The sequence below is a fragment of the Malaya genurostris genome, chromosome 2, assembly GCF_030247185.1.
Source record: "Malaya genurostris strain Urasoe2022 chromosome 2, Malgen_1.1, whole genome shotgun sequence".
Lineage (NCBI taxonomy): Eukaryota > Metazoa > Arthropoda > Insecta > Diptera > Culicidae > Malaya > Malaya genurostris.
This window is the reverse complement of record NC_080571.1, coordinates 276,951,614-276,966,913: the sequence shown is the minus strand read 5'-3', so window position 1 is coordinate 276,966,913 and position 15,300 is coordinate 276,951,614. Positions and strand designations below refer to the sequence as shown.

General features: G+C 38.6%; 1 protein-coding gene across 1 annotated transcript in view; it reads right to left on the bottom strand.

Annotated features, from left to right (window-relative positions):
* The window catches only part of LOC131430203 (protein sax-3-like), a 360,057-nt gene extending 345,593 nt beyond the window's left edge, over positions 1-14,464 (bottom strand). The window contains exon 1 of the mRNA XM_058594951.1: positions 12,962-14,464. Within this exon, the coding sequence (XP_058450934.1) occupies positions 12,962-13,097 (136 nt within the window). The 5' untranslated portion in view covers positions 13,098-14,464. The remainder of the gene's footprint in view (positions 1-12,961) is intronic.
* Between the last annotated feature and the right edge of the window lie 836 nt (positions 14,465-15,300).

The window sequence follows — 15,300 nt, the reverse complement described above, 5'->3', positions numbered from 1 at the left end:
ATGTTGGCTTCAGCAGCAGCAGCAGTTCCACATCCCAAGGCATGAAAAGTAACTTCGCGTCTGATGGATGGACGAATAGAAGACGGTTGTTTACAGCCCTTGGGGAATCCACCGGATTCGCCTGACTGATACACTTCGACTCACACCGGAATGGTGACTATTGCGCTGCAGGTGATTTTAAGTGAACAAACGCGAATAAAAGAGTTTATTTTGGGAAAATAACGCAAATTTTAGGAATGGAGAGGACTATGGTACTACCAATGAATTAGCAACCAAGTGAACATTCGAGAAAAGCAACCTGTAATTAAACTGTTTCGGAATTTCTTAGACGACGGTGTTCTTTTCATTTGATGGATTTTTTGTTGCATAGCAGAATCAATCTTTTCCGAAGTGTGTTTCCCACCCTTTCAAGCTGTTTCCCTTCTCGTGCACCGGTGGCATAGACGGTACAATCAATCCAATAATTGTGTCACCAGCACACTTCGAGTGGCACGCGTGCCTGCTTTCCCATCTTCTCCAAGAATTCATACTGAAGTGGGTTCCCGGGGGGAGGGGTTTCTAAATTCCAACAGAACGAACGCGCTCTGGCATTAATTGAGTGAATTTCCCCTGCACTTCTTTCCTTTGCATAACCACACCAACAATCGAACACAACTGGCTGTTGTTTGTTGGTCACAATAATCTCTTTGCGTAGAACGTGCAACCCAAAGGGGGTTGGGTGTAGGCGGTGGAAAATTGTGTCGTTCGTCACATTCTGACCGGTCTTGTTGCCAGTTTGTGTGCTTCCTCCCGGACCCGGGAGGAACCACATTCCCGTCCATTACGGCTGTTTTCGTGATGGACTTAATGTTTCCGGCTGCTTTTTCATCGGAATCATCATCCGGCAGAGCTGCGACGGGACGAGCCGGTATTCGTTTTTCCCTAAAATAGCCTATACTTCTCTAATCGTTCGCGCTGGTGAGTTACACTGGGACACAAAACAACAACGGCAAATATTGTTTTACCCTCTCGAAGGGTTGCCGTGATGAAGGGGACGAAAAGGCTAGTTAAATTAGAGTCAAACAAAAGTGATGTGTAAACATGTCGCATTTATGTGAGTGTGTGCCTTTTATGTATCCACTGACCAACCAACCAACCAACTAGCCAACGTACAGACCAACCAACCGACCGACCGACCGAGGGCAATAGTAGAACCTTTTATGACCGGATGCCGCAGCAAAATTAGACCAAACTTCGAGCTGGACACTTTGGGACATGCTTTGTCTAATGGTGGCAGTGTTCCGACAAAACTGCTGGATGGTATCCGAGCCGGTATTGGGGAGTACATAAGTGTCGGCACCTGCAATTTGCCAGAATCCGAAGTGTTGTTTGAATGTGGACCGTTTTGTACCACTTAAGAGAATGAATTTTTCATAAAGGGTACACGCATGAAGTATGGCGGAAGCAAGGATTGTTTTGATAGAACTGGAGTGTATTGAAAAGTTGAACTGATTTAAATTGTTTAATTGAAAGCAGTTTTATTTTTTTTTGGGTATTTCAGTTGATTAGTTCTAGCACCCGGCAGTGTCAGGCTTACACACTTAATTTTTTTTAATGAACCTCAATAAAAAAGTGCCGAGATTTGCACAGCCGAGTTCTCGTTAATCGTTTCGGTAAAATGTGCAACTCCTGATGTCTTTTCCGCATGAAGCTAAAACTAACACAGTTCCGACCTAAACTGCTGTCAAATTCATACAAATGACAGCAGTTAGGGTTAAAACTGGGTGTGTGTTTTTTTTCTTCATGCCAAAATGCCATGAAAATCCCAGCAATCTTAAGTTTTTCCACTGTCAATTATTGCCGAACTTGTCAGCAGAAATTTTACTGTGAGCTCTGGGCAGAAATGATAAGGATTTAATCATGCCGAGTCATCAGTAAAAAAACGTGCCTAATCCACCTAGCAGTAAGGTATCATCTTTTTTTTTACGATCCATATGTTTTCTGCATCAATAATCGTTTTTCTCTCAAAAATTGTAACTAGAAAGACTAATTATCAAGAAGCAAAGTCTTGGCATTACATTCCTTCTGTGGAATTTGACATTTCTGTTTCAACAGACTTCGCAGACGATTTATAGCGTACAGGATCATTGCATGGCTAGTACTACGATCCTTCCAGGTCGGAGCTCGAACATATGACAACTGGCTTATAAGACCAGCGCCCTATGCATCGAACCGCCAACCCGGACTAATCATCAACTACTTTATTAAAATAAATATATTTGTGTGATATAAAAATTTTGTATTTTCAGTGGTTGTAGTTGAAGAAAATTACAATTTTTTTAGTTATAAAAATCTTCACTTTGAATCCGAAGATAATGAAAAATTTTCAATATAAGGATTAACACGTCACAATCCATCAATAATTATGTTGCCAAAAAGGAGCCGTGCTAAAAATAAATCGAGCCAAAATAATATGCCGAAGAGGAATTTGTATTGAATCTTCCGATATACTCAGATTCACTCAGATATGAGTATATTGAAAGTTGTGTCTAATTTTGATTCCAAGCGTCATTTCATTCGAAACACCAACTATTGGGATATAACGAAAACATCGATATATCCGTGAATATCAGGTGTACAACTTTACTTCCGCCATTTTCCGATAGGTGGCTGTACCGGCTGAGGCTTGATAAAATACATAGATGATAATGCCTTTAAAGTGAGTGTGTACAGTGCCTAACGAATTGTCATCGCCGTTTCAGTGACAGTTGTTCTTGTTTTCGTATTATTCACGCTCGAAAATGTCTGTTTATGTGCCCAATTCTCGCCATTTGCGGGAAGTTTTACTTTTCTGTTACAATTCGAAAAAAATGGCGCTGAAGCGCATCGAATGCTCTCAGAAACTTTCGGTGATGCTGCTCTGAGTAAAGTGTCGGGAGTGGTTTCTACGTATTAAAAATGGTGATTTCAATGTCGAAGACAAACATGATGGTGGAAGAGAAAAAACCTTCAAAGATGAATAACAATTTACTACGAGCTCTTAAAACCGGGTGAAAGCATCACAGGAGATCGCCACCGAACGCAACTGATGCGCCTTAGTCGCGCGCTAAAAGAAAAGCGGCCACAGTATCAAGAGCGACATGGCAAAGTCATCCTCCAACACGGCAATGCTCGGCCTCACGTCGCAAAAGTGGTCGAAAAGTACCTGGAAACGCTGAAATGGGAAGACTTCCCCCACCCGCTGTATTCCCCTGCTGTTGCCCCTTCTGACTTCCACCTATTCCGTTCGATGGCACACGGCCTGGCAGATCAACATTCTCAATCCTTCGAAGAGTTGGAAAAATGAATAGTTCCATGGATAGCGTCAAAAAAGGACCCTTTTTTTCGAGCCGGGATCCGAAAATTTCCGGAAAGATGGAAGAAAGTTGTCGCTAGCGACGGACAATACATCTGTAAGCACTTTTTCGCAATAAAGCTTTAAATTTTGGAAAAAAACGGCGGAAGCAAAGTTGAACACCTCATAGTTTACGGACGGATTCTAACTATCTACGTTTCGTTTGAATGGTATTACGATAAGATATCTAAATTTGGAATAAATTTTTAGTTTTCAAGGTCAATTGTAACAGATACTGTCAAAAAACTGAACATTTTGAAAAAAAAAATTGAATAACTAGAAAGGTAATCATTAGATACAAAAAATACCTTTCATCCGCCTAGTGGTGTAATGATGCTTTTATCATATTACTTATATTTTCAAAAATATCACTAGAAGATTCTGTGAAGACTTTCTTTGGGTATAAACTAACGTAACCTTTTCAATTTGTAAACAGTTATGACAAATTGTTAAGAATTTTTCTTTATTTTGCACCGTCGTACTAAATGATTACACACACTTTACCCCTTAGTTCTGGAACCGGAAGTCGGCCTCGGAAGAAATTAAACAGCAACCTATGAGACTACAGGAACTTTCATTTGAGCCTGTTTGTGGTAAACGATCAAATTATCTCTGAGAAAATTGAGTGAGTCTCATTTAAAAACTTTTTGACCACTATTTCCGGTACTTCTGGAACCGGGAACTTGAAAACAGTATAGCCGAAGTCGGTTCGTTTAGTAAGTAACTAATATAGCCTACAAATTGAATCGGTTTTAAGCCAAATCTAGAAGAATTTTACTCTTTTTTGCATCATCTCTCTAAATGACGGTGTGAAATTCAATAGCAACCTTTGAGACTACGAGATTTTTTATTTTATGAGTGACATTATTTGACACATACTCACACACATACACGCACAGAAACATACATTGCTCAGCTCGATGAAATGTGTCGAATGATATAGAACACTTAGTCCTCTGGGCAAATTTTCACTAGTCAATTTTTCAAATAATTTCAAAAACCTTCTATATGAGAAAAGCAATAAGTGTACTTTTATAGAAAAGCATCGTTATTACGATCTTGTAATAACACTAATAAGTAGGTACAAATTGAATAAAAGAATTAGAAATTTACATTTTTTTGGCTAAAAAATATAAATTTTATTGTGGCAACCCTGTACGCTATACGAAATTGAACAAAGCACGCTGCGAACGAAGCAAAGCCGCACGTACCATCGCGTACTAATTTTGCATCGTCATTTTGAATGACGATTTGAATGTTTTGACACTCATCGCCCTATAATTTCGAAACCGAAAGTCAGATCAGGATGAAATTTTACACTATAATTAAAGACAATGAGAGCTTTAATTTGAATCATGATTCGTGAAAATCGGCTTTATAGTTGCTGAGAAATCGAAGTGAGTTCCGTTCTTGGAGATTTTCTTCACTATTATCGATGCTTTCGGAAGCGGAAACCGGAGACTAGTAGAGCAAAGTAGTTTTATATGTTCGCCAACTAACAAGATTTGCAAACTAGATGAATTTAGCAGTAAATTTTATAAATAAATTATCATGAAATTGAAAATTTTCACTAATTGCACTGTTATACCCGAACCGAAAGTTGGATCTGTATCAATTTTTCGGGAATTTTTTAAAGAATTTTAAAATCTTCTGTTTACTTCTCAGTTTTTGAAAATCGGTTAAGAAATTTCCGAGAAAATTGAGTGCACTTTTTTAAAAAGTACGGGTGTGTAATGTCAGAGACATAACTGGATGTCGTGAAAACGAATAAAACTGACACTCTTTCTTTATACTTTCGAATATCAATTAGTTGATCGATTGTGTGCATTGTGCAAGCTTTCCTCTTTTTCACTACTAGAATTTGGAACGATACTCCTAAACTAAAGTACAGATTATTTACATTAAACATTCTGACCCACAAATATTGCGAAAAAACCAGTATAGTTCTTTATGACAAAATAATGGTGGTTCTGAAAGGTACCTTTCATTAATGGCTTCTAAGTCGGTGCTATCCATTTTATATAGCAAATCAGCAGGAAGTTCTACAATCTGCAACTGGTTTTAAAATGGGCCGTATAGAGTACAGTAACGTGAAATTTCGCATAATTCTTTGGGAGTATTATTATGGTTCTAAAAAGAACCGAATAGAAGAATTCTAGAATAAGGAACTGGAGCTGAATTCAAGAACTAAATTTAGAACCAAGAACAGACTGAGAGATAAGTTGCAATTCTAAAACTATAAGTTCCGGAATATAGTTCCAGAATCCAGTTTCAGCACGCAGGCTCTGAATTCTAAACCTATATTCCGGAACTAAAATCTGAAACTTGAAGACGACTTCTCCCGACGATTGAAGTCCAATTGAAAGCACGACCTAAGCGTTTGAGGTTTGGCACCACGCAGAAGGTGCACTCTCCGAAGCTGCTGGTCCCACGACGTCTGCTTGCATCCAACGCACAAGAAGAGTTTCGACCACGGTTCCCCTTTTATACACAGTCAGTTGAAAGCGGCTGAAGACAAACATCGGATGGGTGCAACTTAGTTTGGAAAACCTTTTTAAGTATTTTCAAATGCAAAAATCGGATAAAACGTGGAATGCAAAAACCGAACTCGGGTTTTGTTATGCAAAAATCACTAAAAACATCATTTTTACAAGAACCGGATAAAAACACATCGCATACAAAAACCGAATAAAATCTTAACGGGTTTATTTCGAAACAAATGGTTTCAAATTTTGAATGCAAAAAACTGGGTTTGTTTAACAAGAAGAAGTTTTTATCCAGGTTTTGCATTTAAGGTTTCTTGCAAAGTAGCTATTCTTTAACTATTTATTTATTTATTTGTTATTAAATTCATTCATCTGACAATAAAATGGTCTTAATGAATATGTATTAGTCAAATCATAAAATTGTAGGTCGCTGTACTTTCTTCGCGAATTTGAGTGTTGGTTCATCAAATTCAAAAAGATGTTCAACAGCGCCAAATGTCCTCAAGCATGATGTTCTCGGTTCGTAATACCCGAACGTCGTTCGATGAAATCTCGGCTGAAGTAAACTGGTAGAGCGCAGTGATCGTTGTGAAGCACGAAAATCGAGTTGAGACAACATCTTCGGTGAGTCGATATCCCCGTTGATCAGTTTTGCCACGAAAATAGGCTTGCTGAATTTTCCTGCGTCGTTCCAATGAGTCGAGTCCGATCAGTCGACAGCGATCGTGGTATGGTGGAAGCTCAAGCGGGTTCTGCCAGGAAAAGTTTCTTAGAGCAAGACGAACAAATCGTTTCTGAACGCGCTCAATCCGTAAGTTCCATGTAAGTTGATAAGGACTCCAAATTACGCTAGCATTTTCCAGTATTGGACGAACCAAAGAGCAATATAACGCCTTCAAACAATACGGATCTTTGAAGTCCCGCCCGATCTTTGCAATAAAAACTAATTGTCGTGTCGCTTTTGAAATTATAGATGACCGATGCAGATTGAAGTTAAGTTCGGCATCTAACAAAACACCAAGGTCATTAACATGGTCAACTCTCTGGAGCGTTTGTCCATCAATTGCATAGTCGAATCGAATTGGGTTCAGTATTCGGTGAAACGTTATGACCTGGCATTTTGAAATGCTGACAATCAACCAGTTTCTACGACACCAAGCGACAAATGTATCTAGAAGTTTTTGAAGCCGGATGCAGTCGTCAATAGAACGAACTTCAAGATATAATTTCAAATCATCGGCATATACTAATCTGCAGCCAACTCCGAGCACCGAAACAGCATCGTTGAAGAACAGCAAAAACAAAAGTGGACCCATATTGCTGCCTTGAGGAACTCCTGATAAATTTGAGAACGAAGATGATACACAAGAGCCGAGCTTAATTCGCAGGACTCTACCACATAAGTAAGAGCGTAGCCAGTCAGTAAACATTTGTGTGGCGCCCAGCCGCAACATCTTGCACAAGAGTATTCGGTGGTCAATTCGGTCGAAAGCTGCTTTCAGATCAGTGTATACTGCATCAATTTGTACTTTATTCTCTATACTCAAAAAACAACTGGAAGTGAAATCTAAGAGATTCGTGCTGACTGAACTATGTTTGCCTTGCAATATTTCTGCCCAAAATCTTGAAAGCAAGATTTATACAGAATATTGTCTGTATGATAAGAACATAATTAACAAATCGAGGGCTATCCGCCTGCACTAATAAACAAATTATTCTCCGAGTGAATCAATGTTTCAAACCAATGTATCAACTCACTTACACAAAACAACGCGCATCTCCAACGCATAGTTGAGTTTTCGGTAATTAGATGCATAGTGAGTAATATACATTCTAAACAAAGTGATAATAATAAGACAATTAGTTGACAGTCACGTCTCTAGCACCAGGTATAATATCACAATTATTGTATGATTTCAAATTCTGGAAAGTGAAAAACCTGCACCTGGGGTAACCTTAATTCCTTAGTTCCCTTCTTGACCAATTACATCATTATTCCAGTACGAACAGGAACGATTGCTTCTAATAAGTCTCACTCATTCTAGCACGCGCAGTTGACGGAATCCTTCACTTGGATTTTGGAACACTCGTAAAGCTAAAACACCATTCATTTGAGTCAAATTGAAAATATTAACATTAATTTCCTTATAGTACAGGGACAGAGAGTCGCATCCGAACTAAATTGAGTAGCCGCCTATGGCACTGCAAGATATTTAAAACTAAATTTGTGAGAAATGGTCCAGCCGTTTCTTTTTAGTTAATTAATAAAAAAAAAACACTCTAGAAGTTTAGTTTCCTTACACTATTCACCCTGTTATTCCTAGTTAACCCCTTAACGCTCAAGGGAAATATGTTTTCCTTCTATAAAAATCGTTATAAATTCTTCAATCACTATTAAATCAATGTTTTTTAACTGAATGTTAAAGAAAACTTATTTCCAAGGCTACAAATGTGTTTCTGAACGAATAAGAAAAAAAACTATCAATCTTTATTGCACTAAAAAAGTTAGTACAAAATGATATATAGAAAATTGAACGCAAAATAAATGTCTTATGTGCAACATCCACAAGTACATGAAATCGTTTCGTAGAATACCATAACTAACTACGAGGTCTGTTCAAAAAGTTCCCGGAATTTTTAAATTGCGCGCGTCTGGAGAGTCCGGTGGTCAAAATTTTTTTATATTGTGTTGGTACATATGTCCCTAATGTATGGTGAAATTTTCAGCTGTATTCATTGTTTACATTCTGTCTTGTAGCGGCTGGTGTAGACGTGTTTTTTTGAGCTCGGCGATTTTTGTCTTGGTGACGTTGGGTGCTTCCACGTGGACGATTGTGCTTTTGTTTCGACATCATAACCGTACACCCATGTTTCATCACCAGTTATGACCCTTTCAAGTAAATTTGGATCGTCGTTGACGTCGTTTAACAGCTCCTGAGCGATGGTAATTCGTTTGTTCTTTTGATCAAAATTCAGCAGTTTTGGAACGAATTTTGCTGCCACTCGTTTCATGCCCAAAACATTTGAAAAAATATGATGGCATGAACAACTGATATGCCAACTTCATCAGCAACTTCTCTAATAGTGATTCGGCGATCATCCATAATCATTTTTTCCACTTTTCCCACATTTTCATCGATTATTGACGTGCTGGGTCGACCGGAGCGTTCGTCGTCTTCAACGTCTTCGCGGCCATCTTGGAAACGCTTATACCACTCGTAAACACTTGTTTTTTTCATAGCAGACTCACCGTAGGCTCTCTGTAACATTTCGCACATTTGGTTACACTTTATTTCATTTTTCACGCAAAATTTAATACAAATTCTTTGACTTTTCAATTCTTCCATTGTTTAAACTAACAAAAATCGCCGAGCTCGAAAAACACGTCTACACCAGCCGCTACAAGACAGAATGTAAACAATGAATACAGCTGAAAATTTCACCATACATTAGGGACATATGTACCAACACAATAAAAAAAAATTTGACCACCGGACTCTCCAGACGCGCGCAATTAAAAAATTCCGGGAACTTTTTGAACAGACCTCGTATTTATTTTACTATTCTGATAATTAAAGCAATTAAAGCAATAAATCAAATTAGGATGTAATAAACAAAACTTTTCTTTTATTTATTTCTAAGAATCATAGGGAAAAATATTTCCCATGAAACTATAGGTAACTTGTGCGCACTGCTATGTTTTTCTGGTGATATTCGCTTACTTTACACCCACAATAGCTAAAATATTGTCTTGTACTGCCACATTTCGTCCTGCACATCTTATGGTCGTGGAAGGGTTAACTCAAGTCAGATCTAAATTATATTCCGGAAATACCATATTCTTTCTAAACTTGCATATGGATCTAAATTTTTTTCGTTCATCATCGGTTCAACTATCTTTCAACAAAAGAAGTGGGCTCCGTTTTTTTTGAGTTTTTGATTACTATTTTCTGCACTTACGTAAGAGAAACCCGGGACCTACAAAAGCTAACTCGCAAAACCTATTTATTTTCACCACACTTTCGCCGAGTTTTTACATATGCATCGTCATCTTGAACAATTTTATTTATGTAACTCTGGAACCGGATATCGGATCCGAATAAAATTTGATAACCACCAATAAAACCACTAGCCATTTGGGTTTAAATTAGAGAAAATCGGTTCAGTTATCCCTGAGAAATCGAAGTGAGTTTCAGATTTTTGGAAGTACTTCCAGAAACGATGACCGAGGACCAGTATAGCCAAAATCTTTTCGTTTGGCCATCAACAAACAAAACCCACATGTTTGTACAGTTTCCAAGTTCTCTACATAATCCCTTAAATAGTCGGATCCGGATAAACTTTCATAGCAGTCTATGGAATAACAAGATGGTTTATTTCAATATAAGTGGGATAAAATCGGTCCAATCGTGAGTTTCGTGTTTCATTTTGTAGTTTTTAATCATTACTTCCCGAACAGGAAACGATGCGGATGCGATGGATGCGGAATTCCAGAGAAGAGTTTATTTTACTTTTAATTTTTGCTATCCAGTTTTAAAGAATTCATTTTTTTTGCAAGATCACTCATGAAAAAATCTGTTTTAATTCACTTATGAAAAAACTGTTTTAATCTATCAAGTGGTGTAATGATGTCTTTCTAAACGATGTCCAGCCAACGACTGGCACCAGTATAGAAGGTATCGGTCGGGTGGCGTCCAGGATGTAGACCATGTTCGATGTACGTTCCATCATGCCTAACCGTGTTTTAGAGTTGTGTCTATTACAAGGTTTCGGGTGGCGAAAAGATAGCGCGTATGCACGGAATGCATAAGAACGCAGGTTCGAATCCTTTCTCTGAACTTATCTTTTTCCAATAAATCATCTTTTTTGTTAGTTTTTAATTCATTTGGCTTCTCCAATATATGTTTCCACTCAGTCATTGCAAAAAAAAACTGTTTCTCTCGATTTGATAGACATTCAACTGTAAACGCGTTTTTCTTGAAGGCACGTTTCAAAAGTTCTTTTTCATCATCATTTAAAAACTACTTTACCAATTATTCTCAAGTTTTGCACACACTTATACGCTTTTTACACATAAAATACTCCACCTCAAAGTTTTCCTTTCTTGCTACTTTGGGGAGGTTTTACAGCTACAAAATGGCAGATTTTTTCGTGAAAATCGCAGTTTTTATTTAACTTTGAGAAAACGAAGTGAATCAGTTTTGCCTTTCTGTATAGCAAGGTACTAGAATTGCTGGAAAAACCCACTATCGAACGGAGCCTTACAGAACGCCTCAGTTCGACGAGATCGGAAAATATCTATGTGTGTATATGTGTGTACAGATATTTAAACCGTTCAATTTTTTCGGGTCAAACCGATTTTAACAAACTTAGACTCGTTTCAAAAGTCGATTTTTTCAAAAAAATTATTTTTCCAGGTGATACGTTTCATGCAATTAAACTTTTGGCATCGAACAAATTTTTTCGATATAGGAAATTTCATGACATGATTGTTTTTGGTTTTTGACCACTATTTCCGTGGGGTGTGGTGTATTTCATGATTTTTTCTGTTTTCGAATTTTCTACAATAATGAAACAGTATGTTTTGTTCTATATGTCCTAACACTCCCAATATCAAAAAGGAAAAAGTTACGCGGACTACCAAAGGAGTACAAAAATGGAAACGCTAATTTTTACTGATTATATTATACACCTATTTTTTGACTGATTTTATCATCAACAGAAAGGCAAATTTACTAGTAACGAAGTGTACTAAAAGTAATGGATAAAAGAATTGTCAATCCAATGTTATCTTAGGAAGTGTAAACCTAAATATATTGAAAAAAGTCTAAACACCTCATTTGGCTGGCTATATATCAGGATCCAGTTGTCCGATTTTTAAAAATTTCATTATTTTTTTTTTTTTTGGTTTTTTGACATACCAGTTGCTACCAGTTGTATTGGTATATAAAAATATATTTGGCATCGCTTTGTATATAATGAGAGTGAAAATACAAACCTTCCGATTATTTATTCTATGGCTTTTGGTTACGTTTTTGACCAATACTCCTGTTAGATATTTCCACCTGGGAAATGTTCCATTCCCATTATTTTGTGAGATGTATTTTGCTATTGAATATACAATTTTTTTAATTCGGATAACTGGATGCTGAGATATAGGCAGCAAAAGTAAGCGTTCCTAGTCTTTTTCGAAAGACTTTGGTTTACACTTTTTAAGATAACTTTGGATAGACAACGCTATTATCTATTACTTTTATAACGTTATCGTTTTCAACGGTTACATTCCAATTGAAGTGAGTATGGTCGGTGCTACGCTAGACCAGTGCAAAGTGAAAAACAAAAACGACTTTGGTACATTTAATTCCTAATAGATTTACCTTTTTAATGGTGATAAAATATTCGAAATCGGTCAAAAAATTTCTAGGATATAGTCAATCAAAATACGCGTTCCAACTGTTTTAATCCCCTTGGTGTTCGGAGTGTAAAAATTCGAATAATTTTATCTGAATGTTTAAATTAGTCTCTAATAGAAAACTGTATCGTTTACTTATGTCGTTTTCGCTTGAGGAAACTGAAACTGACCCAGGGTAGTTTCATCAAACAAACACTTTTCATGAAACTGTGTTGATTTCGCACTTAGCAACGGGGGTTTGAGCCAACCTGATATAACAACCAGGTTCGAAACTGACTCGATTTTCAGTTCAACGACGTTAGAACTAGGTTCGAAACTAGCTTCAAACAAACGGTTTGACAGCAGTTAGGGTGGAAACTGGATTAGGTTTGGCATCAAGCGAAAACGACATTAGTGTCAGAGCTTGCTCGGAAAAATTCTGTTCATCGTTAATTACTGTTTGTTTCTAGCGAGACTACATTACAACATCTACGATGAGATGATGCAAGTAGACATCATCCTTCACGAACCGTTTCTACTCCTGCGTCAGTCCTCAAAATACGAGCTTAATCCTGCCACCACTACCGATGCGTGCACAGTGGCTGAACAAACAACTGTAGGTGTGAGCTCTGTTTATGATCACTAACCGAACATAAACAACTACAAGCTACTTTGCATCCGCTCGGAATCAGGGACTAAATATTTAATTACCTTCGCCATTATGCAGGACCAGCAGCAACTGGAAAACAGCAACCAACGCAAGCTGGGATGATCGGAGAAAATTTGTTCGCGATCCTCCACCGGAACCGGAACCGACAGCTCCTGCACCCACCGGGCGCTTATCCATATTTATCAGACGCAAACTTCTACTTTCGGATTTTCCTGGTGAATCGATTTTTCTCTCCGCGAAGTTTTTTTTTCTTTATTTTTTTTATATTTCCACTGCCTTCCTTCGTTAATCCCTCCAGAGAGGGTGGTAACTGCCTGCCTAAAACCGAAAGCGGCAAAACATTTCTCTCGTTCAGGGCCACGTCGTGAAAAAATTCACGTCCGTCACGCACATTTCCACTAACAAGCAAGCCACGGAGCTACAGAGAAGTATCGAAAACACCCGGCCAGCTTGCGGCAAAAAAGAACAAAACTTGATGATAATCACTATGTAATTTCCATTCACACTCCTCGGAGGCTCACATCTTTTGTTTTGCTTCCTTCCGCAGTAAACATGGGCGCGCTCTATTCAACAGTGTAATATCATTAATTTTCTCCTCACTTCACACCGACGGCACGTTTTCTTTTTCCGCTGCGCTTATTTTCTCGCACTGCGTAGAATTTATTCGCCTGGACCATTCACCATCCCACTTAGAAGGACGTCTATTCCGTTTTTTTTTGTTGGGGTCGGTTCTTTGGCTGCCGCAAATTACATTCAATTAATCAAATTTTCACAGTTTCCACACTCAATCATCATTTCGTATTAATAACTTTTCCGCTCGAATTGGCAAAGCCTACTGGTTTCGCTTGGGTTTCCGGTAGGACAGGCCACAAGTTCTGCTAACTTTCTGGTTTTCATTATTCACATTATACCATTGTCGTCACTTTCGAGATATTTTCCGGGAAATTTTGTTCTTTTTCCTTCAGAATCATGCCTCTGGTATTTCCTCTTCTTCAACAATTCAGGCAATGAAAACATAAACAACAATCGAAACTCGTCAACACCTTTTTTCCCTCGCCTCAATCGCCAACCCTCCTTCAAGGGGTGCCATGCTGTTAGCTTAGGGTTAATGATTTTTCTTCTCCACGATCCACCACTCACTCAGTCACCCTCACTTGAATGTTGCTTTTTTTCAACTTCTTTACATTCCTCAGACCACAATATGGTTTAACGCTCGCTTGAAGATTTGTGTTGTTCCGTTTTCCTTATTTCCTTCGACCAAACTCGATTCGCTGGCGCACCAGAATCGATTGAGGCCTTGTCCTAAAAAACCAAAACGTAGTCCCCCTCCGGCCACCATGCACAGGTAAAAGGGCCTTTGAATGATAAATCACTTCTGAACTGACACCTGCCGAAAAACGGCAGCGGATCTACTTTGCTATCTCCAAAAGTGCTACAGCCAAAAAAATGCACACACTGCTTGAACACTTTCCCGAAGGATCGTAGCGCTTGCACCGGAACGAATCGCTCGGCTCCACTGTCCAACTGGCACTGCTTGCATCCGGGAATTGCTCCAACCGAACGGTTAAACAACCACGAACGACCGACCCAGCTGTCGGTGAGTCGTGAAAGTTCATCTAAAGGTATTTTTCGTCCTAGCTACTGCCGGATGTTTATCCCGTTCACCAAGCCAACATTCAACCGCGCGGTTCCGATTCTGCGCAGTGCATAGCGTTGGACCCCTCGTTCGGGACGCATGAAGCATTGCCGAACGGGACACGAAAGGACATTTCACCAACACAGGTGTGGGACAGGGACGAGCGAGAGATACAGCCCAGGTGATAGAACCGGCGGCGGCAACTAGCTGGATCCCTCGATAAAATAGATGCAGCAGCGCGGTTTATTTTTGTGGTGTTTTGTATTGCGATGTTTTTCGGGGGTGTACTTCTGCTGTGAAACGGTGTGGGTGGCCGGTAGAAAGGCCAATGTCGGAGCGGCAAAGAGATGCCAGTACAAGCGATTGAATGGGGTAAACATTCTGTATCATTTTCACTTTTTGGTGTCAATTAAAAAAATTCACACTCAGTAATTTCTTATCATTTAACATATCGGTTGAAAAGTTCGTATCGTTTCTATGAGAGGGCGCCACTAGAATTAAATCCATACCATTTTCAGTTAGTACCAACCTTCAAAAGATACGTGTATAAATTTGACAGCTTTCTGATTATTAGTTTGTGAGATATTGCATTTTGAGTAAAGCTACTTTAGTTATTGTGAAAAAAAATGAAAAAAAAGGAATTTCGTGTGTTGATGAAACACTACTTTTTGATGAAAAAAGTGCCGCCGATACCAAAAAATGGCTTGATGAGTGTTATCCAGACTCTACACCGGGCGAAGCAAC